Genomic DNA, 24,380 nt, shown 5'->3' on the forward strand with positions numbered 1-24,380 from the left:
AAAGGAAACGTGGTCGGATGGATGAAACAGTTACACCATCATCTATCCGGACGGATTGTAATAAAGACTGGAACTACACTAAACAATATGTATTACCTTAGTGAAATCATGAAAACTTAAACTTCTTGTTCCCAACCTAAACGTACAACGTAATGAGACCTAACGATATCTACAATCATAACGCGCTTCAGTTGACGGTGCGTCAACCGATTTCCTCCAGATCTTTCGTCTACTCCATGGTGTCTAATTTTTTTTTTTCACTCATTGCAATACGAATTGGCCAAAGAAGTACCGGTCTTTAAGCCGGTATCATTTAATTTAGGGTCCTCACTACATTTTCTGTTCTGATTTCTTTCACCTGCTCTGGTTTTTCTGATAAAAAAAGCTTTAGGCGGGTAGTTTGCGTTTTCTAAAGCTCCACGTAGGACATAAAGCTTGGGAGAGGTTATTTTAAAATAAAATCTTAAAAAGCTTTATGCGCATGTGCTACTTCCGCTTTGATCCATGCACTTGTGCCACTCGGACTCGGACGCTGTTAGTATTAGAAATACCAGGATGCCCGTGGCGCCTCAATTGATGTAATGCAACTCTCCTTCCAGATCCTCACTAGACTCAGTCGATGTCAACGTCCACCGGTTATTGCTGTCACCATCGTCCGACGGAAGCTCGTCCCCAAGCGTCTGGTTGTAGGCTCCGCGAAGATTTACGTTGCTGCTGTTACCGACGGTGCCTTGATAGAGGCGTTGCTGACCGCCAACGTTGCCGACGCCACTGTGATACGATTGGGATCTTAGAACGGAGCTTGAATGTAAGAGAATTCAAGAAGAAGTTATTATTCACGGTAATCGAAACGAACATCGTAATTGGAGGATAATCATAATCATTCTTGATATTTAATGTCGTTTATGTCTGATAATATTCATCTCACTTTGTTTCAATCACCCAAAGCGACTGTCAAATTCGTAACCAACCTGCCATGAAAGCATTTATTTACACACAAAAACAACTCAACAAATGAAAATCGTCCAGTACACCTCCATTTTACACACGAAGGTCAATGTTACTCGATTTATCTTAAGCACAACACACTAACACACGGAGCATGAATAAGCTAGCGGTAATACCTTCCACCTGACCTACTCCCACCTAGATTCTATTGGGAAAGATATCAAAAGAATTTAACGCACCTAAAGAGGTATGTAACGCTATCAAACTACCTCATGCCCAAGACGGCATACGGGGTCTGTGCATCTTTGCAGACTCAAGATAAGGGCGGCAAGTTGAAACTATCCACACGAAAGACAAACGTTTTGATAAAATACTGGCATTGTGGTAAGGGCCCAAAAGCGTGGAATGAAGATAGATTGTTTGGACTGATGCAACCAAAACAAGATAAAACGTCGCACCTTATCGGTCACGGCGAGCTAGTCAAGGTACCGTCGTAAAAAAAAGGGGAAGTAGGAAATAGGCTGCAGAGTTTGTGCCACGGCCAGGGACACAATGACAATTGATCGATGAACGCGTCGGGGACATCGAACAGCTAAGCGTTTAGAAATGATAAGCAAATCTCACTCAAAATATACACCCACAGGTAAGGTTTAAACACGATAATAGCATCATCGCTGCAGTGCTTTGTGCAGTTGAACATCATAGAGAGAAACACATACAAAACATAAGGGTAGGAAAGTATAGCTTGAGATACCACGGACGATTACTTTTTTTCAATTTTGTAAACAATAATCAAAAGAATTCATCTGCCAAAAAAGGTAATTGAAACCTTAGAAACAGGAGAAGATAGATTGAATACTTATTCTACAGGTAACGACAGTCATACGAAAGGAGGAAAGGGATAGGACATAGGAATAGAAGTTACAACAGGAAGATAGTGTAGTGAGAGAAGCATCAAGCGTAGCAAACCTTTCGTTCGATTTACTTTGGCGATCCGAATGCTGCGGCTGATGCTGCTGAAGCTGCTGCTGTTGCATCGCCAGCCGTCTCGATTCTTCCAGCTGTTTCTTTTTGCCCTCGAGGGCAGCCTTCATCGGATCGTAGCTCGCTCGGCGGCGCCACATCTCGAGCTCTTGTTCCTTCGCAATTTTCACAGCTAAAATCAAACGAAGAGCGTTATTGTTTGTACACTTTTTAGTTTCAAATGGTAGCACTTACGATCCTTTTTATTTGCCCCGGCCGGACCAGCACTACCACTCGACTTGCTGGCGGTACTACCGGCCGACTTGATACTCCGGGCGCTCATGCGAGTCGGATCGGCCCGACTGAGGGCCGACGACACGGACGCACTGCTCGGGCTCTTACGCACACCACCCCCCTCCTGCCGGACGAGGTAGCTTTTCGATTCATCCTTCTTGAGGAAGTTGGCCGCATTGGAGGATTTGTATTTCGAAATGTCCAGATACTTCGGTTGCACCTTACCACCACCACCGGCGGCTGCCGTCGACGAAGTGGTGGACTGAATCGACTGGGTAGACTGCTGCTGACCCTTGCCGAGCAGCATCTCCCGGCCGGTGCTACTTTTTCGCAGCATCAGATCCTGCTTCATCCGATTGAGGCTGGAATCGCGTGGCATTGAAGCACGGTCCCGTCCGTGCCCCAAGGACACTCCACTCCGCACTTGCACCGCACGCCGTGGAAGCTCCGGTGTGTTAGGGCAAGCCGCAGCGCCACCACTCTGCTTCGAACCACTAGCCGCAGCTGCTCCACCTGCTGCCGCTGGTGCCCCCGAACCGGCCGCGATTTTCTTGTTTTGTTCCATGCGCATCAGGAACGTCTTGTTGTAGCGTGTGTTTGTCAGCGGTTCCTTGCCCGCGCGTCCACCTTCTTCCAGCTCCTCGTCATCCAACTCCCCACCATCGTCGTCCTCGTCCGTAAGCGAGCTAGACGAATAACCCTGCTGCTGATGGCGCCGATCCGCTCCCCCACCGTGCATCTGCAAGCCGTCGTCATCACCGTCGTTTATGTACAGCATCAGCTCGTCCGGGTAGTTCGGGTCCATCACCAGCTGATGCCGATGGTGGGGCGGTTGCACCGCGTGATGATGATACTGTTGCGGCTGCACACCGTTATCTAGCGCTCCGATCATCTTCTTGAAGCTGGTACTACTGGCAGACTTTTGAATCTTTGAGCCACCACCACCCGCCGCCGCCGCCGTCCGTCCATTAACACCACCACCGGTGGCCTTCGCTGACAAGGTCGGTGTAGCCGGTTTCATGACATTCGGTTTAACCGAAAACGAGCTCGACCGCTTGATCGGTGATGTAAGATGTTGCTGCTGCTGCTGTTGAGGATGCGTTTTCTGGCCACGATTAGTGACATTCTTCATTGCGACCGTATCCCGCTGCTGCCCTGCGGCGGTGGTCCCTTGCTGTTTGGCACCTGTGGAGGATGATATAATGTGATGTTGCTGTGGTTGATGCTGCTGCTGCTGCTGTTGGGGTGTTCGTCGAGGGCCCAATGACATCGCCCTTGGTCGCGGCATTGCATGATCGTTAATAGAGGTTATGTCCACCAGCCCTGCCGCCCTTCGATGAAGCTCCTGCTGGTCCAGTTCCTCCTCCTCTTGCTCATCGTCATCGTCGATGTCGTCCTCAAAGTCCTCGTCGTAATCCTGACCATCTCCCACCAGCACATCCATGTCCACGTCATCGCCCACCACAAGTTCGCTCTCACCACCATAGTACCCGACCACCGGAGCACCCGAAGGATCGTACTGCTGGAAGCACTTGACCGGTTTCGGTGGCAACGACGCCATCACACCTTCGTACGAATTGTGGCGCGTATGGTGCCTCATCTTGTAGTCCAGCTTGGGGCTAGTGTTGGCGTTTGCACTCTTCACCATATGACCGGTGGCTCCGTTGGACATGTTGTAACCGGCCCCGGGCGATGCCAGCGGATCCGGCGTTCCGGAATCGAGCGAATGGTTCCTCTTGTGACCGACTCCACCAATGTTTTGATGGAGCTGATGGTGCTGCAGGTTACCGCGCGGATGATGCTGTGGTGAGTAGAGCGGTGAGTTGCCGACACCCTCGCCATAGTTATTGTAGGCCTTCTCATGCTGATACGACGCCGATGGTGAGTGAATTGGCGAGTGTAGTGAATTCATGGGGGATACTTTGGGGGAAAGCTTGCGCGAAGCCGGACTTAGCGGGCTGGATGAGTGATGTGAGGAGCTGTTGCGCAGCGAGTTGCGCCGCTGTAGATTCTGGAGCGTCGAGATGGCGGCCGCAGTCTTGAGGAGATACATTTCCGTCTCATTACCGGAGAGATCCTACAACGAAACAACAAACAAAACATGACATGTTAGGAACAGCTTGTAGAAGAAGGAGAGATCTAAACAACAAAACATTTCCCGCAGTCCCTCTCACTTTTTAATGTTACATAATTTGTGTTGGTGCATCGTTCTCTGTCCCATTTTGCGCGACTCATCCCCAAGGTTATATATTTACTACCGAGCGAAAACACGTGTGCACGAGCAGCTCATGCATACGAGCATCCAAAACTCTATTGCTTTGGCTCAAGGCTACCAGTCACAGATGCGAATCCAAAACCAGCAAATGCCAATGCAATGTGCGCCCTCCTGTTGGAGTTCTACCTCCGAGCAGGTTCGGGTGGGGGGGGATGCCAGTCCGTGTCAGATTTTCCTATAAATAACCCACCGCACTACTCGGCCAAACCAGCCAAACAGTCGAGACCGGGGTGGCCTAGACACACTGACGATATCCGCTGGCGGATGCTGTACCCTTCTCCCTTCCTTCCTCGCCCGACATTCGGAGGAAACCTTGCGCCAGCATGAACAGGCGGGACTCAAGCCAACGAAAAGTTAGGGAGACGGAACACAACACACCCCGGGGGCGATTGCGGACCATGAAAATTTGAAACTTCTCATTTACAATTCACACCACCCGTGTACCGTACTAGGAGGTACAATCTAACCCCAAATATTTTCACTTCAACCAACCAAAGGTGCCAACGAAATGATGCGATGGCATGTTCACACCCGGGGAAATCCTATCCACTTCGCTGCCAAAATAAATGCCACCGTATCATCGTGTACAAACAAACCAGTGGAAAGTATTAGTCTTTCCTCCGATCTCCGATTCCATTTCACTCATCACGCTCGGTAAGTAGTTGCCCGCAGCAGGTGATGTGGTTGGTATGCGGTATTCGATAATATTTACTACCAGCCGGAAGCATTATACACATTAGTGCGAGTTCATTTCCACATCCTCTAATGTTCCGTTCCCGCCGGATAATTGAAAGTGCATAAATTATGAAACCTTTCAGCTGTACACAGCATGCTGCCAACAGCTTTAGGACTTTAACCTTCGATTACTAAACATGAATTTTGAGCCAACCGGTTTGGCCGGACAAGCTACTCCCGCTTGATAGAGGCAATTAAAATCATTAACCTTCATCCAAACCAACCCAAAGGCGCATACACTCTACTGGCGGTAAAAAGAACGCGTTCAAAAGGGAAGGTTGTCCTTTAAATCTCAACATATGCTGGTAGAGGTCGATCTAAACAACCGCGGCCAATCTTTCCCTTCGGCACGCATTCGACCGGGTGCAAACTTTAATTAATGTTCACCTAAACGTTCACCTAAACTTGATCAAACGGTTGTCGGTGGAGTAAAAGGCCACAGTGGTCATCAATATTTCAGAGTTCTGGTTCTAAATTTGAAGTGTATATTTTGACACCAGTGACATTAATAAAACTCAAGGATTATCCTTCTCTTTCGGGCTGTCTATTCTATTAATAAAAACACTACCATATTAACCTTCGGCGTGTAAAACATGGCGTCATATATGGCGTTGACCTTGGCACTTGGGTTGAGCATTAAAGTAAGAGTGTCATAATTTGTTGTGAGTATCAATCCATAAGCATCCAGCGGAATGCTATCCTTTTACGATAAATCTTTCCTCATATGGTCCTCGCTTCATCCACGCCATTCTTGAAACATTAATTTATTCAACCCGCGGATAATAAAGTCCCAACCAACCAAAAAATAACCATATTTCAGCACACCTCCTCATCGTCCGCCGATAGTACTTCCATTTATGGTACCCATATGCCACACGGTATTGAATTTACATGAAACACCCATTATCACCTTCGGATTCTGACTTTCTCGCGCGCGCGCGTACTCTGACAACGGAGGAGGACCTTCGACGCCATCGCAGACATTGGCGCATCAAATCTGTCATCGTAATGAGGGAACATACCACCCGAAGGCTCTTGAGGGACCATTGAAGGCCACCCCTCGGAATGGGTCGACCTTGACATTTACGGTAGTGGCTGGCGACACTTTTATCAGACACAGTCCTATACATGATCCATCCCTTGAGATCCCCACCACACGACACAGTGGTCTCTCAGGAAGAGAGGATCATGGATGGACAATGTTTCTTTATGAAGCATCAAAGATGGTTCTTCAGCATGAAGAAGGTCGTATCGATGCCGTGAAGTACAAGAGCTTTACAGTTCTATTGTTGTAGTCTTAAAGTGTTGTCAAGAGATTTTTTTAAAGTCAAAATGTAATACTCTATCATGTTTTTGTTTCTTGTTACTGTAAAACAAATCCACTAATAAAATTGTTGCAACTTTTAATTGGTTACATTTTTTTTTTTTGAATTGATAAGAGTGACTGAAGAAAAACCTTCAAACTGAGTGTGATTGGTGTTCAGAACGGAACGGCTGGTTGTGTAAATTTGTAACGAGTAGATTCGAGTAGGCGTTTCTTGACAGCGTTTCAGGGGTGCAATTTTTTACCAACGCAGCAGGCTAGATTAATTTTTTTCTGTATGGTAACACTCTCTTGCTTTTGTATAGTGGCACGAAAAGCACGCATTTACTATTTTGAAATAAATCACAACGTAGGAATTAGAGGACACTAAGAGCGATAGTTTCAAGAGGCAGTTTCGAACAAAACAATTGGTGTTAAGCTTGTTTTCCATTTTAAAACTTCTTCAACGAACACTGTGTGTGTGGATGTTTTTGTACCAACCTTTCATAAATAATATCGTGCTTTACAAAAAGGGCGGCATATGCAGGCAGATACACCCACCATCACATCTTTATACGTTCAGCTTAATGCTCCAATGCCACGAGACACGATGCGACAGCCTTGAACCCTACGCCGAGATGGAAGTAACGATGGGTTGCGGTTGAAGTAAACCCTCCCAGCGAGTTCGCATCGAGTTGCAGTTCGAACAAATCGACAAAACATACCGACAAAGGTGCGGGGAATGCAAATATGTTGGAATTGTTCGCTCTCATTTAAAAACCACCAGAAATTATTCCACTTCCTCGTCGGCTTGTATAGGAGAGGCTTATCATCGACAGCAAAATGTCGTTTCCAAACGCAAACGCTCTTCCGCATCTTCAGCCCTCGAATGATGGTGGAATCGTTTCCGTTCTGCCCATTTCCGGATGTTTGCCGAAACCTTTTGGGCCCCAGTTTCCCAACCAGCGCTCGTTAATTGCCCTGCCATAGTTCGAGGTGTTCGAGAGGCATCTTCTTCACGCTTCCTTCTGTGGTCGGATGTAATGGAACGAGCGCCTAAAATAAATCTCTCACGAGCCACACGAAAAGATGCACTTTTATGCATTCTTTCCACGTCCGCCCTTCGGGTTTCCTTGGCATTTTATGAAAGCCACTCAAGATCCGGTAGTGCTAAACGTTTAATTGGGGGTCGGTTAACGATCGCAACGTGGGAGGGGACCGTTTCAGCCCACGGAAGCTTAGCAGAGCGGTTTGTTTTAATTAGCAACTCATTTTTTTACTCCCTTCAGCGTGCCATCCTACTGCTTAACGCGACGGAAGTTGCTTTTATCACACTGGATTATTAATTTTCACACCTTAGAACAATTTGGAAACTAATCCTGCACCCATTTAGGATGGCATGTGTTGAAAGAGAAATAGAATTTACAGCAGATGATGAAAAAACGATAAACGAGTTTAAATCATCAAGTTTCGTTCAGGAAACTAAACAAGTGGACTTGCTAATGGAGTGAGGAACAATTTAGCAATGTTTTAGTAATCACACGATCTGTTTTCTCTCACTCCAGCGAAGCGAAACTGATGATTTGACGGATCTATAATTATCGGGAACCAATCCTAGACGAACGAACTACAATTTAATGCGAGATCTCCCTGAGTCTACTGCAGCTTTTAATTGGTTTTCATTCAACAGTTAGTCCAGTTTTTCCCCCGTACGGAAGTACGGTTACATAAGCAAAGCGAAAATCAAATGTTGTCACCATCCATCGAGACTTGCCGAGGACTGAGCAAGTAACCAATTCAAGAGGGAATTGCTGCATTAGACTAGACAAAAAACAAAAACATTGAAACCGTCGTGAGCGTAGGTTAACGTGCACGTTCACTCGGGGGGAAAATCAACCAATGGATGAAAACAGTGGGGAAAAGAAAATCGAAGGGTATTGATTGGAAAATCTACCGTCGTCCTCTCGCCACGACAGTTCACAAACTTTAATACACGGTTGTGTCAAAGGGCTGCGAAAATTGAATCTTACTGAGGCAGAAAACCATTGGGCAAACAAACCACTCGACTGCGTTAATTACTACATCGTCTTTCGGGGAGTTTTCAACCGGAAAACCGATGCGAAAAATGTATCCGGAACAAGGAAGAAAAATCACTTCCACAAGGGAAGGAACGAACGAACTTAGAGCTCCTCCTGAGTTTGAGTATCACAAAAACAGTCAGATATTTTTTACTATAAATCACGTCCGTCAACCGACACGTGCACAAAAGACAACATAAATGTAAGTCCAGGGCAGTAATAATGCCTGCCCATTTCAATGTTTGTGCCGTGAGATAAGAATGCGAAACGCGACACTTGAACCACCCGGGTTGGTTTGCTTTTTCAAACAAACAAAGACCGACAGAAGGAGGTGTGGCTGTATTTGTTTCATTTTATGATTGTTTTTCAAAACGATTGCTCCCAACAAACGAAACGTTATGGGAAACTGTAATCCATTCATAAAAGTTACCGTCATTTAGGAGAAGTTACCATAAAATAATGCAGCTCCTCGAAGAAAGTGAAATGTAGCATTCATCAGAAACACAAGAGATCCATGCTGAGCATTCTGATTGTCGAACTATACATTTGCGTGAATCGACAACCTCTTTCTTAAGTCTGGTGGAGGACTGATAATCTGCCTTCTATAACCAAGATTAAGGTAAAAAATGGGTTCCTCTAATAGGAAAACAGACAAAACCGTAAAACCAAAGCTTGATAACAAGACAGAATGTTTCAATCATTTTGGGTGGTAGAGTGCTGCAAGTCTCTGGAATTGATAATTTCGACAGATAAGCTTGGCTGATGCTGCCAAACCTTGCGTCAGCTTGGACGAATGAGTCATGGCGAATGCTGGTAGTGATCGCTCCGATCGGAGGCAACGCCTTCCATGGAGGCCATACTGATCTCACTGGACCAGCTCCGTATGGTCATTAACAGGGTGCACAACATAAATCAATGCCAATCACCGATGGGGAGGGAGCGAACCTACCGAGATGTGGAAATGGTTCCCCAGTGTCGGAGAGTAGACTATCCAAGAAATATTTCCAGGAGAAGTGAATTCGCCAGCGTCGTCCGGCTTGAGATCGTAAATGTCAGGCTTGATGAACTTTACCACGCGTTCGAACGATGCGAAATCCCAGACACTACTGGTTAGAAACGTAAACATGCGAGGAACCAGACATGGTTGAGGCCTTAGGTAGTCATAACCATGCTAATGAAGTTCTTTCCGCTCCTACCAATGAGTCTTTGTCTGCAGAATATACTTGTCTACCCTTTCAATGCGTTATTCTACGATAGATTTTATTGCAACCAGCTTCAACAAAATAATCTGTAATAATAGAACGTCTACTCCTGTTAGGAATAACTTGTTCCTTTGTGTGGCTTATCTCGTTAAGAGGTCAGTTCCACACGTTGTCCATCGCAGAGACCTTTTACTTACAGTAATCTCCACTCGATTTCTACTGAAGTCATTATCTCCGGCTCACCTGAATTCACGCAGAGACAGGTCAAGGAGAACTCAGGCCACGGAATCAACTGGTGAACACAATGTCTCGTAGAGGCTCGAAGTCCTGCCTTCTCGGCTCGGTGTGACTCAACCCGTGGGGCACATCCGGACATCGGTAGGAAGAATATATGTACCGTGCAGGGTGCAACAGTGCGTGCGTGTGTGTGTGCTTTGCATATTTACTTTCATTCTCTTCGCCGTCTCTGATTCGAGCCGCCTTTCTTCCAGCTCCCTGCTTCCCAAAGCGCACAGACACGCCCTGCGGTCGCGCATTGGGACACATTAACCGGTTGTTTACATCACGGTCAACCCGCCGGTTTTACCACGGTAGTCTGTGCAACCTTGTGGCATACGCCACACGCCAGAAAAACCGTCAATTCTAGGAGGAAAGGAGTGAGGTTTCGAACGAGGAGTTGGCGATAGCTAAAAATCACTCTTTACGACCAGTTGTGCGTGACAAGCGTCGAACAGGAGGCTCTCCCAGGAGATGGTGAATATTTTATTTATGTCGGTGATACTTCATCCACTCAGTAATAATTCTGAAAGTCTATTGACTGGAAATGATATGAGATGGAAGGTTCTAGCAAACATATTATCATTATCCATGAGTTAGGAAGTAAAATGGTTTTATTTATTCCAAGAAGGCAAAGGAAGTCCAGATTTCTTCAAAAAGTATCATATTGTAACACACTCCAGGATTCCCATCAACAGGTTTACAGATAAACTTGATTTGCAGACTAATTTCCCCCAATGTAATAAACTTTATGCGACCACGAATTAAACACCAGCATAAAAGTCATCATAAATAATATCTCCAGCGGTGAAAGTGGTTCGACAAAACATTGTATAACTTTCCAACCAAATCGAACAGATGGATTAACTTCTCCGCACGCACATTACACGCCCCGTGTATGCTGGGGGGTGGGGGGGAAGGTTGTGGGCGTTCGATTACATCAATCATAAAACACTCACTCACTTTCACTAGGTTTGGCGTTTTTTTCTATTTCTTGTCTTTGGAAGAGACGAAACGAACCCGTTTGCGCCGGATACAACAACTCGGGTCGGACTGCTGTCGTCTTTCCGGTGGCTTTTGCGAAAAAGTCCTCCCCTTCCCCCTTCAACCCAACAGCCGACCCAAGGTGGTATTGCCTCAGCCTTTACTCGTTGAATAATTCAACCGTAACCGTTGCTTTTTATCACTTCAATGCATCGAAAATTAAAACATCAGATCAGTGTGCCGCTAGGTAGTGGCGGAATAACCGTAACGTTCCGTCGGTCCGTGTGCTGCCACCGGTTAATCCCATCCACCAGCTGACGCTGTGTATGTGGCAACACCCCCCTCGAACCGGGTTCGGAGATTGGATTTTGCTATGCGCAAGCCGATCTCCCGGCACAATTAAGGCGATGCGCATGAAACCGTGACGCGAACCTGTTACAACCCGAATGTGAAGCGGGAGGCACTGGTAGGTTGTACGAGATGAGCAATTATGATACGATAGATTCCACTTCTTTGCTATCTCGATTAGATTCAATTAAACCCTGTTAGGGAGAAGTAATTTACCATTGTATATTTTTAAAAAGCCATTTCCAAGTATTGCTCTCCTTGAGATAAATGTAGTAAAAGTTCATTTGGAAGAAAAAGTGGATCCAATTTCGCAAACGTCCGTCCAAAGCCCACCAAACACCATACGGTGGAAAAACGGAAACCTGCGTCAGTTGCACAAATTTGGCCAACCGGATCGAGCGCTTCCGGCAAATGGACGAGGAGATTCTCTACAACCCAAATAACGCTTTTTTGGCACAACACATCCTTCCTGTGCAGCTGCAATTTTCATCTCCATTTTAAGCAACCATTTGTATCTGTGCATCTCGATTCACTCTCACTAATTTCTCACAACGACCGTTTCAACAGCATTTTGAACTCGGCACCATTTCTTACTCCACATCTTGCCCCCATCGTGTGTAGAGCGACATTGACAAAAGTCAGAAAACCATGACCAAGAGCAACCGACACGATCTTTGCGCCCTGCCAGCCAGTGTCATCCCCAACATCCCCGCTGATCGTGATCTTGATTTTCACGATCGTGGAACCGTGGAGGTGAACGTTTTATGGACCAGCGTTTATGGGAAGTAAAATTCATCCCGCAGCTTGTTGGGAGAATACGATACGGTACGATGATGCTTTCGTACTTGAACAAAATTAGGAAGAAAACAAAACGGTCAAAGAAGGGAAAAGAGCTGTATCGTCCGATGGAAGGTGTAAAGAAAATAAACAACAGTAATAAAGTTTCACTACTTGAAAAGCAGTCCTCCATGCCAAACTAATTTCCTAGTAAGTAAAATAGTAAGTGTAAGTATTGTAAACTTTGTGATCGCGAGCTAAATTGACAGGTGAACGAGGGCTTCGGAGTCAGACGGAAATATGATCAATAAGTCCAACATAAGGAGCGAAAAAGGTTATACAAAAGGGCAGCAGATAACCGTCGGGCCTGTTCTGTTGGAAAATCATAGAAAAAGCAGTTTATCTGTGTAACGCCGCGTAGCACAGTTTAAGAATAAAAAAAGTTGTAAGAAATTACAGTTAAAACCGAATTTTCCAACAAGCATAGTGAATAAAGTGTAGCAAATACCAAAGAAAATGTCATATCGTAATGAAATTATTAAAACAACATTTTGGATATTAATTAAAATTAACATGTTTTGCAGTCCCTCCAAATCTTTTTACATCCCATCTTTATTTTATTCTTGTGCATCAACCTAAATTTCTCTAAAACGACTTTCCTTTCCAGGAACAATCATACTGGTCGTTGATTCCATTTCAAGTTTCTTCCCCAAAGACTCTACTTTACTTCTCATACGACGATCGATCGCCAATATCATCGTTTGTCGACCATGTTCTGGGCCATAGTTTTCCCGACCCGATGGATTGGTTCTCGTGCAGTTAAACTGCTACAATTGTCCAACGTGTGTGTGTACACAATTTTCTTCGACACAAAACAGTTCTATCGTGCCGAAGGAAACGTCATTGACGTTTGTGAGCTCGGAACAGAAAATCCAGAAGACAAAAAAAAATACCCCGTTAACGTACAATCTCTCGCCCCGGGCCGCGGTGCAAGCATGTGCTCCGGTTGTGTATTTTCCGAAAAAGGGAACAGTACCGTTGGATGCACCGGTTACTTACCCCCAACCAATACCCAACCCCACAGCCCTCCCCCTCCCCACTGGGGACCGGAGCTCTCGTCGCGGAACACAAAATCCAGTTTAATGTAGAACGAATGGATTCCCCTTGTTACGAGTGGAAAAACGGCACCGGAAAATCGGCCACACGATGGCGTCACGCACATGTTACGGCGGTCGGTTTACGAGAGTGATGAGCTCCGATTGGGGTTTAAGGTTTACGGCAAATAATCTGTAAAAATCTGCAGCATAATATCGGAGAAAAAACTAATTGATCAATCATTAATACTTTTTCGATCTTTATCCAACTCGAAGCTTGTTATTACATTAAGTTGATAACATTAAATAAATGACAATCGCAGACAAGTGTGTAAACATAAAATCAACTTTTTCTCTTGCAAACTTTCGCAGAAGTGTTGAAAAGTGTTCACTGTTGTGTGTCTGTGGTAATGGTCGGCTAAGTTGCTCCTTTCGTTTGACGTGCTCTCGCATGTCATGTCACTTGATGGCCACCTAAACACGGTTTCCTCGACACATTCGAGTGCTCTCGGGTCACCGCACTGACAGCACCACCAACAGCTACAGGTTGTGGTAGATTTAAAAGTAAAAATATTCAACATATGCTGTTTCTTCACCAAAGCCACCCCTTGTCCGGTCTAATGAGCTTTACAACCTAAGGAAAGGAATATGCCACACGGAAAAATGAGACGATGGTGATGCTTGTAATAATAATTTCCGCCGATGTCGGTGAGTTCAACAGCCAGCACAGGCCTCCGACCAAAATGCGGCTTAAATGAGTCATCATGAATAATGCAACAGCAGCCAATTGAGAGACCGAGAGAGAAAAAACGAGAAGATGGCGATAACGGCGAATGGCACAACCGTTTAATATGTTATTTCACAAATTTCAACTCATTTGTTACAAGCCCCGGAGAAACGAGCTTCTTTTGTTGACGGAGAAATGAATCATTTGAGATGAAGTGCGTCACAAACATTAAACATCGAATTTGATTATATCGCGAAAGCAAGCAAAAGGCTTGAGATCAACTTAATAAATGCCTTAATTTCGTCTCGAACCTTGCTCCGATAAGAAAAACACATTTCTCATAAGACAACTGAATAATTTTTTTTTTATATGTGGCACGACATCCCCTAGTGGGACAAGGCCTCTCTCCGAAGAGAGTTTGTGTGACCGAAAGACGGTATATTATAGATCGGTGGTCAGCCGTTCGTAATACCGGAGGGTGCCAGACTCGAGATTCGATCCCACACCTGTGGTGTGGTGTTTCCTCGCGCTACCGCTGCGCCATGGGCACCCCCACTGAATAATATGTTCTTTTAAAAAGCTAAAAAATTATAAATAATCCACAGTAATAATGAATCAAACCGTAACATTAACATCTCCATGTTGGTTTTCCAATCCGTTGAAAAATACTAAAAAAAATATCAAAACCCCAGATCTCATAAACAAATCAGTTTTGTCGCATCGCCTTTATCGGCCATTAATGTATCCGTATTCCATTTGAACCAGTGAGCTCTCCCTTCTTTAGACTCCGAGCTGTTTTGGTTCGGGATTCCATCGTCCACCATATTCCGGAATGTCAATCACAAGCCACTCCCGCTCGTTGTGGTGGCGCAACAAAGTCCGTATGTCCCCTTCGACACCAAGGATATGGAAACACAATTATGGAAACGGATGTGCCGAAAGGTAAGGACCCCAATGGGAAGGGATGGCGGCGGCAACAGGTAATTTAACGATTTCTGGCAAACCCCTGCGGTGAACGAACGAGAAGGTGAGCCGGCCTCGCCCATCAGAAGGCGCTCGGTCGGGCGAACAGTGATCAAATTCCGGCACACCAAGGGATGGCTGTATGTATATGTGTTAGTCCTTTCCGTGCCTGGCCAACCTAGCATCATACATACATAAACAAACCCGAGGCCGGAAGGCGCCGGTAGAAATAGGTGGAAACCTTTTCCCGTCCCGGCCAGACACCAAACCCGGGTTTGGTGCAACAATGACAAATTACCTCCGGTGTCTGGGTGTTGAGTATTTTTAACTTTGAATATGATTAGGAGTGTGATTTATTTTTTCTACTTTCAGTTTCAACATAACCAAAATAATTTTAAAATGCTGAATAAATAAAAAGACAAATTTCCTGTTGGACAAGAATTTTAAAAGTTTGTTTTCACGTCGTGATATCCGGCACATTACGATGCAAATCTGCATCGAATGCATCTTCTCGTTCGATCAATTCCAATACCAAGGGCAGAATGGGCAACCAAATAAAAGTGAGCGGTCGGTAAAGTACGGTGAAGTATAGTATGGTAATTAATTAACTGCAAACTCAACCTCGAACTCGCGAACGGATGCACCGAGAACGTGAATTGACAGTGCAAAAGGGAACGTGTTTCGTCCAGTTCTACATCAGTTCACACCACACCACACGGGAGGTGATTGTAGGTTGCCCCTGGGGTCCTCGAAACATCCACTCCAAACACGCACGACCTTGGAGCTTGGCTGTTCAATTCCATTCCCTTTTTAAACGAAGACAATGTTACGCTTATGATAAATAAAAATGGTGTTTGTGGTAACTAAAAACTAAAATTCAAAATACAACTCTTCCAAAATCCATCAAATTGGAAAATCAAACACAATAAGAAGTGAAACAAATGAAAACAAACTGTTAAGTTTCAATTGACAATGAAACGAAATGAAACACAAACACCGTTGCAGAAAGCAAAACAAAAACACAAGTCCCAAAAGTTTGTAGAAAATCCATTGATACAAAAGAAAATAATTTCACCAGCTGAAAACAATGAAAAACGAATGAAATCCCTTCAACACATGTTGGAATGCCTCGTAAAAATCAAATTCTGCCGGGAGCTCGCAGTGTTGGTGAACAGGAACACGCAGCCGCCGTGCTTTCATCGATCGATCATCTCGACGGATCGAATTTTCCAATCTTCCCATATGTGTTCCTCATCCACTTGTTTCATTTCCATTCAATTTAGGGGCGTAGACCTTTGTCCTGCTAGAACGAGATCAACCAGTTAACAACAATCATTTGTCCGTGAATGTTTTTTTTTTCACCAACCGCTGCTTTAAAAATAAACCCGCTTGTTGGAAGGAGGGAAAGAGTATCGTTTCGGTGCGAATGTAACTTTGGTGAGTCGACTTTGCAATGTACTACAGGAGAAAACTCATCCGCCGGACTCGTGACCGTGTTTACCTCTACACCTCTACGCTGACGCCTTCCAAACATCGGGCGAACGGAGATGAAACAAAAGAAAAAAAGGCAAAACCAAACTAAACACGTCATTACAAGATGTTCGCTTTTCTGGTTTCCCTCCGTGAAATTGGCAAACAAACCCTCCCTCCTCCCGCTGCCGCCGATCCGTCCCGATCCGAGCAGACAGGTTAACCCCCGTGCATTTCTGGATGCATTCGTGTATATGGTTGAACTTCGGTGCAGGAAAAAAGTGGTAAAAACAAGAAACAAATGCTCACACGAAGGTGCCCACTAATTGGGGTGAATAAAATGTCTAAGAGAAAGAGAAAGAAATAGAGAGAGAGAAAGACGGTGAAAAACCACCCGGAGAAAGTTCCCCCGGTTTGAGTGATTTTCCTCCCTCTTCATTCGTAGGTTTTTCAGAGATGTTTACTTTTTTTCGTTTCGCAAACCAAAGTGTGGCATCAACAAATGGGTAAGGCACGTCTTGACGATGATTTTCATATTCGCACGGCTTCGCACCATACTACTAAACCACTCTTCCCCAAACAGCCCTTCAAACAGCTAAAACCTAACCAAGCCTGTTGATTTCCAAACAAAAATCTGCATCGCGGCGCAATATTTTTCTAACATCCATCTGCGGACACCCCTCGCGCCGGCTTATGTGCCAAGCTAAATCCATCCACTTGCACGATCGTCAACCATGGCGAGCGATCAAAATGCAAACACCTCGATAAACATGTGTTATTTTGTTCGCCGGTTAATATCGCATCAGCTTGAATAAAAGGGGGAATTTTAAAATGGAAAATGAACAGAGACTAGAGAAAAAGCGATGGATGACCGTACGATTAATCGAAAAATTTAGCATAAATATTATGAAAAGCAATTCGAAACATTGCAAAAACGCACTTTGGAAAGTGGTAAACTTTAGATTAGAAAACCAAAACACAAACAATAGTTAACCAAATGGAAACAATCACACTTGAATGTTCATTGTGATACATAAACTGAAACAAACACATTGGGAGCTAGTAAAGGGAAAATGTTAAAAGAATTTATGGGAAAATAAAAGAAAAATCATCTGAACATTTGTAAGTAAAAAAAACCACACAAATAGAAACGAATGTAAGACAAAAATGGGTGAACTGCATTAGCCTACACTGTATTCGCCTCTGGGCAGAAGGAAATTTGATTTATTTTTTTCTTGTTTCATTCGAAGCTATTTTAATTCAAAACCGCTTAGCCCCGTGGAAAGCGAAACTCGAGTCGCACATTGCCCTGGTTTCTCACGGCTAGTCAAACAAATTTCCACAACCCAAACAAGCAAGAGAAAAAAAACACAAAACCAACACCACGAAAGGCAAGGCAAATCGTCTGCCTATAATTTGTTGAAATTTATAATCCATCACCATCCCGATGCAGCCCAATTTTTCCGACCCAATCGGAAGTGGAACAGGGCGGTGCAACCACCGGAACACCATTTCGGACGAAGGGGGTTTTGTGATGTCGGGCAGGGAACTAGGTCCATTGAAATTGGCCAACTAGAATGAACCGTCATTTTAAAGTCATTCAACATTCAAATGGCAAACAGATCGGGATCGAGAGGGTCGTGAATTTTGACCAAACTGGAGTTTTCCTTTCGTCGTCGACTTTGGATCTCTTTTTCCGTTTGTGATCGTGCTCGCGGAGATATTTATAAAAATCTTCATTATTCCAAAGCGCGCACGGACAACACGAACGTCACACGAATGGAGGGACGCCGATGATCTCATCAGTGTGGGTATAATTGAATTGACGAAAAGCAAAGGTTTTAATGAAAAGATGAGACGAAAATCAACGGTTGGGTGGAAGGGTTTTCTTCCCAAAGTCCGAGGGGAAAGTAACTCCCTCTTTGCTGTAGAATAAAGACAAGACAACAAGTTGATTGAAATATGCTCCCTCGAAAATATGCCATTCACGATCAACACACAGACTGGATGTTATTTCATTTTTCGTCTACGCAAAACGAAAGAAAGGAGGCAACTCTTGTTCACATTCAGCTGCAAACACGTAGTATACGCTCGAAGCCATGCTGCTCCAAACACATGCGAAGCAAGTAATCGAAAAATTCATCACCTTTCGAGACGTCATTTGTATGGAATTGTTTGGGAGGAATGTGTCCGTACTACGTCATCAAAGGTGTACAAACGTCTCTTGACATTCCAACGTTGATAAATCAAATGCTCATTTGATAACGCAATCGATATAAAAACGGATTTTCATTAAAGAAAGATATTACTATTTTTCTATTAAATGTTTCAAAAATATTTTCAACGAGGTGTTCGAAAAGATTGATTATAAAACAAAGACCATCGATCCTCAATGATCGAAGAGAAAGCGTTCCGAAACCGATCACCTTAATGCGACAGGATTTGTTCCAAGGCACAGCCACAGCCTTCCGCTACAATTTAATGAGTCATGTGTCTGGTATATTGAAACGAAAAAGTGAATAATAACCTTGAGTAAATATTGCAAAATCGTTGAAACTTAAAAATTTCAAACATAAAAAATATAGAAATACAAAACTATGTTCCTTTAAAGTGAGTCTCAACATGTAGAAAATCAGTCATACATGTACAAATATGTACACTATTTGTTTCTACAAACGAAGCCATTACGTCATGCACATGTAGTCAAACACTGACAAATCCAACCCATATGGCCTTGGAGAGGGTGGCCGCTATTCACCTGTCCGTGTCAGACGAACCTACTACTTCCAGCGTCAGTGACTGAGTCATCGGCAATGCGTCCCCGATTCGCAAATGATCCGTCGTTCCCAAAGTCCCCAAAGTTGGTCGTGAAATCAACCAACATTACATGGTGGGGTGGCATAGAAATAAATAAATAAATAGCGATACGAACTAGGATATCGTATTTCATGAATTCCCGTTACAAAAACCAACAGCAAAAAAAAATATAGCTGAACCCCAGCCAAAGTAATTCGGGGGACCGTCTTGCAAGTAAGTGTGTGGCTAAAAATTGTGACTTCATTTTCACCAGCCGATAAACATCGGCGAGCGGGACGGAAATGAAACGAGTCCGCGCCATTTTTGGGGGAACCATAGTTCGCGCGACGAATGTGACCAGCATGAGAAGTTGGTTGCCTTTGTGGTACCTCAAATACACGCGTTTCCAAAAGTAATGGTACAACTTCAATTCCCAGGATTAACTACGAATATTTTGGCAAGTTCTTGTCGCATTTTAAGAAATGTGAAGCTCATAAGGTAAACCATAAAAAGAATATTTAAAAGTACCAAAACGGAAAGATGCCCATTAGGATCTATCAGCTATGAAGAATCTACTCACCGAATTGCTACCCTGTAGACTCCGGTTCCGACTGACGCTACGAGCTCGACCGATCGATCCGATCGGGGACGGGATTTTACTCGGACTCATCGGTGGTTTGGCGGCCGCGGACACCGGCGACGGATGCTGCGCTTGCTGCTGATTGTTGCCATATCTCCGGGTGGAGCCGCGCGATCCCGTCCGTGCAAACTCGTTCATCCCGTAGGGCAGCGCGAACGCATCGTCATCCGGTGTGGTTGGATGATGCGGTTGCTGCTGCGAGGGTTGCTGGCGAAATACCAGCGGATCGCTACCTCCGGCTGTGTATTCCGGATGGCGCGAGGACGCTTGCTGCGATTGTTTACGTGCGCTAGCGCCACCACGACGCTGCTGCTGCTGCTGCTGCAGCTGCCGGTGATCCAGATTGTCGCCAAACTCCTCGTACTTCTTCGCCTCGTAGTAGTCACTCTTCGTTAGGTCGATGTCGAAATCGTACCCGAACTGATTCCGGTTGCGCGGGTTCCGTTCGCCATCGTAATCCCCGTAGCTGCGTGTCATGTGCCCACCTGACGCCGGTACCACATTGGTGCCATATGCCGTCGATGCGGGCGGCGGATCGTGCGGGTGCACCTTCGGACTTGTCGATTTCGAGTACTCGCGGGCATTCTTCGCCCATTCCTGGATCCAGTCTTTTTTCGTCGCCACCGACGTCAGGGCGGCCACATCCGAGGATGTGGGCTGATGGTGGTGTTTCCGTCGGCCACTTCCGACCGGGCTCGCCTCGGACCTTCCCTTACCACCGTGGTGGGCCTTCTCCGAATCGGTGTAGCAGTTGAGTATCTTCAGTTCTTCCTCTTCCTGTGCGTCCTCCTGCTCGGCGGAGACCTTAGCTGTTAGTTCTTCGCGCGTAGGAGGTACCACCACGGACGACACACTACTATGGATGTTCAGCTTGGCCACCCCCTGTACGTACTCCGAGCTGTCGATATGCGCCTTCGTTAGACTACCACGACGTCTTTGAGCTGCCGCGGGTGCGCCCGGCACGGGATCACCCTCCGGAAGCGTAGGTTTCAGACTCAGAATTCCACTCGTCGTGACGGAGGTAAATGTACCCTGGTCGGGTGAGTCCAACTCTGGTGCCATCAGCACCTGATGCTGTTGCTGGTGTAAACCGAGTTTGTCGACCGAAGAGCGAACACCTCCGGTACTACTTCCGGTCGTTTTCAGTGTCATATGCTTCATTCGCGACTTGAGCTTCTCGATGTAGGACTGCTTGCTTTTGGCGCGTTCCGTCACACTCTTATCGTTCGCCACCGGCACCCCAGCCGGTTCGTGGAAGTATGAAACCTCCAGGATGTTATGGAAACGCTTTTCGGTTGGAAGTTGTTCCTGCTGTGGCTGATTTGGTTGAGGCTTCCCGGTGGATGGAGGGATTTTTCTTCCACCCCCACCGGGGATCGTACGCTCCAGGTCAATCACTTCCAGCTCCTCACGGAATCCAGTGGGACGTACAGCCGTTCCCGTAGGTGGAACGGCCGGAACGGGGTCTATTTCGGGTGGCAGTGGTCCAATCCGATCGATGTTCATCCGCTCCTTCTGTTCTTCCGTATAATTAGCCCCATCGATCGTGTACGTGCCCGTTTCACTAACCGCCTCCTCATCGTCGTCACCATCCCTCTTTGGCGGGCGGAAGTTCTCCAGTGGTGCCTCGAGACAAGGAATTCCTCCCGACGAGTCGAGACTTTCCGTGTTAAACTCCGAGCTGGAGTAGGACGCATCTTTCCCAGTGAGGTGGGAAGCCACCTGTTGCTGCTCAAGGGCCAGGGCTAGTGTGGCCGATTTCGGTGCGAACCGAGCACCACTTGCCGAGGGAGTTTTACTGCTTGGTTTTGGTGTGCCCTCCTGTGGTCGTCCACTGGCGCTCATCTCGGTCATACTCGTTCGCGGACTCCAACTGTGCCGCTTGGTGGCCGCTTCACCCCGACCGACCGTACGCTGGTTCTTTTCCATCATTTTCACCGCAACCGGCCGTCCCGTTGTATCGTCTATCATCACCATTGCCTGCTGCTGATCGCCCGCATCGTACCCGGGGGGCTTGTTCCGCCGGGGAAGGTTTACACTGGCCGGGGCTCGCGTTGCTCCCGGCTGCGCCCGTGCCGAGGACGGCGATGACGTGACCGCACCAGAGCTCGATTCCAGCTTCGAGAGTGACACACCGCGCTTGTGGCGGGCCTGAAACCGTTCCAACATTTTCTCGTGCCGCTGCGAATCGACCGGCTTCCGACCGTCACCAAAATCGATCGTGAATGCAAACGCATTCCGCACCGAGTCCATCAGCTGAGCATCGTCGTCGCCGGTCCTGGCTTTCGACGAAGGTTCCTCACTCACACTCCGGCCAGCGCCACCACTCGCTTTAAGCATTTCCTGCAGTGAAACGCTTTTCGACACGGAATCGGTCGCCTCCGAAGTGCGGGTTTCCGACCGTCCAAACGCATCGCTTCCGTCACCTTCCGGCGAACTGTCGCTCTTCTTCGAGTTCTCCGGCGAGCAGTCCGTCTTCTCCTGCTGCTGTTCCGGATCGTTCGGTGTGGTCGGTGTGTTCGCCACCGATGCCGTCCCTTGTGCGGGTTTTACCGAAGCGGGTGCGTCCGTCGAGACCGCCATTGCCGCGTCGGTGACAGGTTGGTGGTTACCGGTATTAAAGTTACACTGCATTTCCCCAAACGGATCCATCGTCGGCCTCACCCCGCAAACAATGTGCTCCAAAATCGACTAACTTTGTACACGTAGTAACGATTCGCGCGATTCAAGAATCACGACATGACGAAGGAAGATGGTTGCTACGATGCAAGCATGTATGAATAGCAACGCACCGAAGATTTTCACACAACGAACACGGAGATGATTCTATACTCGCCACCTGTTCTTATGCCTTCTCAGAAACCGCAGCAGCAGCTGATGTCATTCCTTGGCTGTGTATTTTTTTCCTGACCGCACTTTTACGTACACGTTTGCGGGAATCGTAGATCTGAACAACCAATAATCCACTTCTAGCCTGTGGAATACTTCCCAAAAAAACACGCTCTACGCAGTCACTTGATGTTAAAAAAATATATACACACAACTACACTACACTTTCGAACGAAGCACTATCTCGCTCTATTTCTTCATTTGTGAATCATATTCACGAAGATTTTCCTCCAATTACTCACACGGTTTTAATCACACACTTTTTCATCAAAATTTTCTTTTCAGTAAACTTCATTCATTTTCCTCTGCAACACGTACACATACACGCATACACACACATCGAGTGGCGCTACGAATTGGTGGAAAGTCAGATGCAGCCAGACTGTTTCCACCGGAAGTTAGGAATGAAAAAAAGGGGAGAAACAAAAATGAAAATATTGCACTAACGATGCACCGAGCAGCCGAGTCCCATTTACTCTCAATTCTTTCTCTCCATCGTGATCGCTTTCTCTGTGCGGGACCGTAATATCGCCCTATTTGGAGGGTCAAATTAACAACGGCGAAGGCGAGACACTCCTTTTTGCATCGTACGTTGAACTGTATTTGCAATGTTTTATTACATCGTTCTTGTGCAAGAACACTCTATCGTCATAGTAACCAACAGAAATGCAACTGGACTTCCGGAACAAACCTTCGTAAAGATCTTTTGTGGCAGCAAGTTTAAAACCTACTGCAAATAAGTTCGAGTAGGCTCTTTTGGAGACTGTTTTCATGGTGATTTGTGAAATCATACCGAAAAATAGCAACTTACTTCTTCCTCTCGCCATTTGTGCAACATCTCGGGAGAATACCGAACTGTCAAATAGGAGAACAACAAATCGCAACAACAACAATGATGCAAGGGAGTGTTCAAGTCTGGTTAAAGATTTTTTACAAAACGAAATGCTTTTAATTTGTTGTACCAAAGGAACACAGTATGCAGTCAGAAGAAAACCCCGACATAACGATCCATGCTTGTTACATTACATCGAACAAGGTTTTGCACGGTGCCATGATTTGTGTTTCTCTTTTTTTTTTGCATCGCACCGAAATGACAATCGTTTTCTTGCTTTGCCGAGGACACGCAGACAACTGCTCCCCGCCGACGTTGTGCCACTTGACTGCACACCCGATTTTCTATAACCGGATGTATCTGTTGGTGCGCTGAAACTCGGTCAAAGTTGAAGGGGGTAAGCTTGATCAGTCAATATGCAGGTTCACTGCATCCTTCACTGTTGAACATTATTTTCCCCACGAACCATCGTCGAGCGGGTATGCAATGGTGCGGGGGCGACGCACGAATGCCACAACACAATCCTGCACGAAGGGGGAAGCGATCGCGGATGGAGACGGAACAAATGAAAGCAAATAACAACAGACATGGGGAAGTAGGCTGTACCTCGTTTTTCTTATCACGATTACGCCTACTGTTGTCATATCAGCAAGCGAAAAAGAACACTTGAACGAACCCTGCGTGTAGAGGTGTTTCAGCTGGCGATTTCGCGACCCATTTTATCAACTTGAACGACTGGGACTGCTGCACTTCCACGAACCACGGTACGCGACGCGAACAAACAAA

The 24,380-nt window shown here is 46.0% G+C and overlaps 1 protein-coding gene across 1 annotated transcript; it reads right to left on the reverse strand.

The window, feature by feature from the left end:
• Positions 1-550: 550 nt before the first annotated feature.
• On the reverse strand, positions 551-24,253 carry LOC131289301 (uncharacterized). The gene is made up of 5 exons (XM_058318528.1): positions 24,201-24,253; positions 19,814-23,144; positions 2,167-4,282; positions 1,918-2,104; positions 551-801 (listed from the first exon to the last, which is right to left on the reverse strand). The coding sequence occupies exons 2-5, from the start codon at positions 22,523-22,525 to the stop codon at positions 570-572; spliced, it is 5,247 nt and encodes a 1,748-aa protein (XP_058174511.1). The 5' UTR covers positions 22,526-23,144; positions 24,201-24,253; the 3' UTR covers positions 551-569.
• Positions 24,254-24,380: the final 127 nt, after the last annotated feature.

This window comes from Anopheles ziemanni, chromosome 3 (assembly GCF_943734765.1).
Source record: "Anopheles ziemanni chromosome 3, idAnoZiCoDA_A2_x.2, whole genome shotgun sequence".
NCBI lineage: Eukaryota > Metazoa > Arthropoda > Insecta > Diptera > Culicidae > Anopheles > Anopheles ziemanni.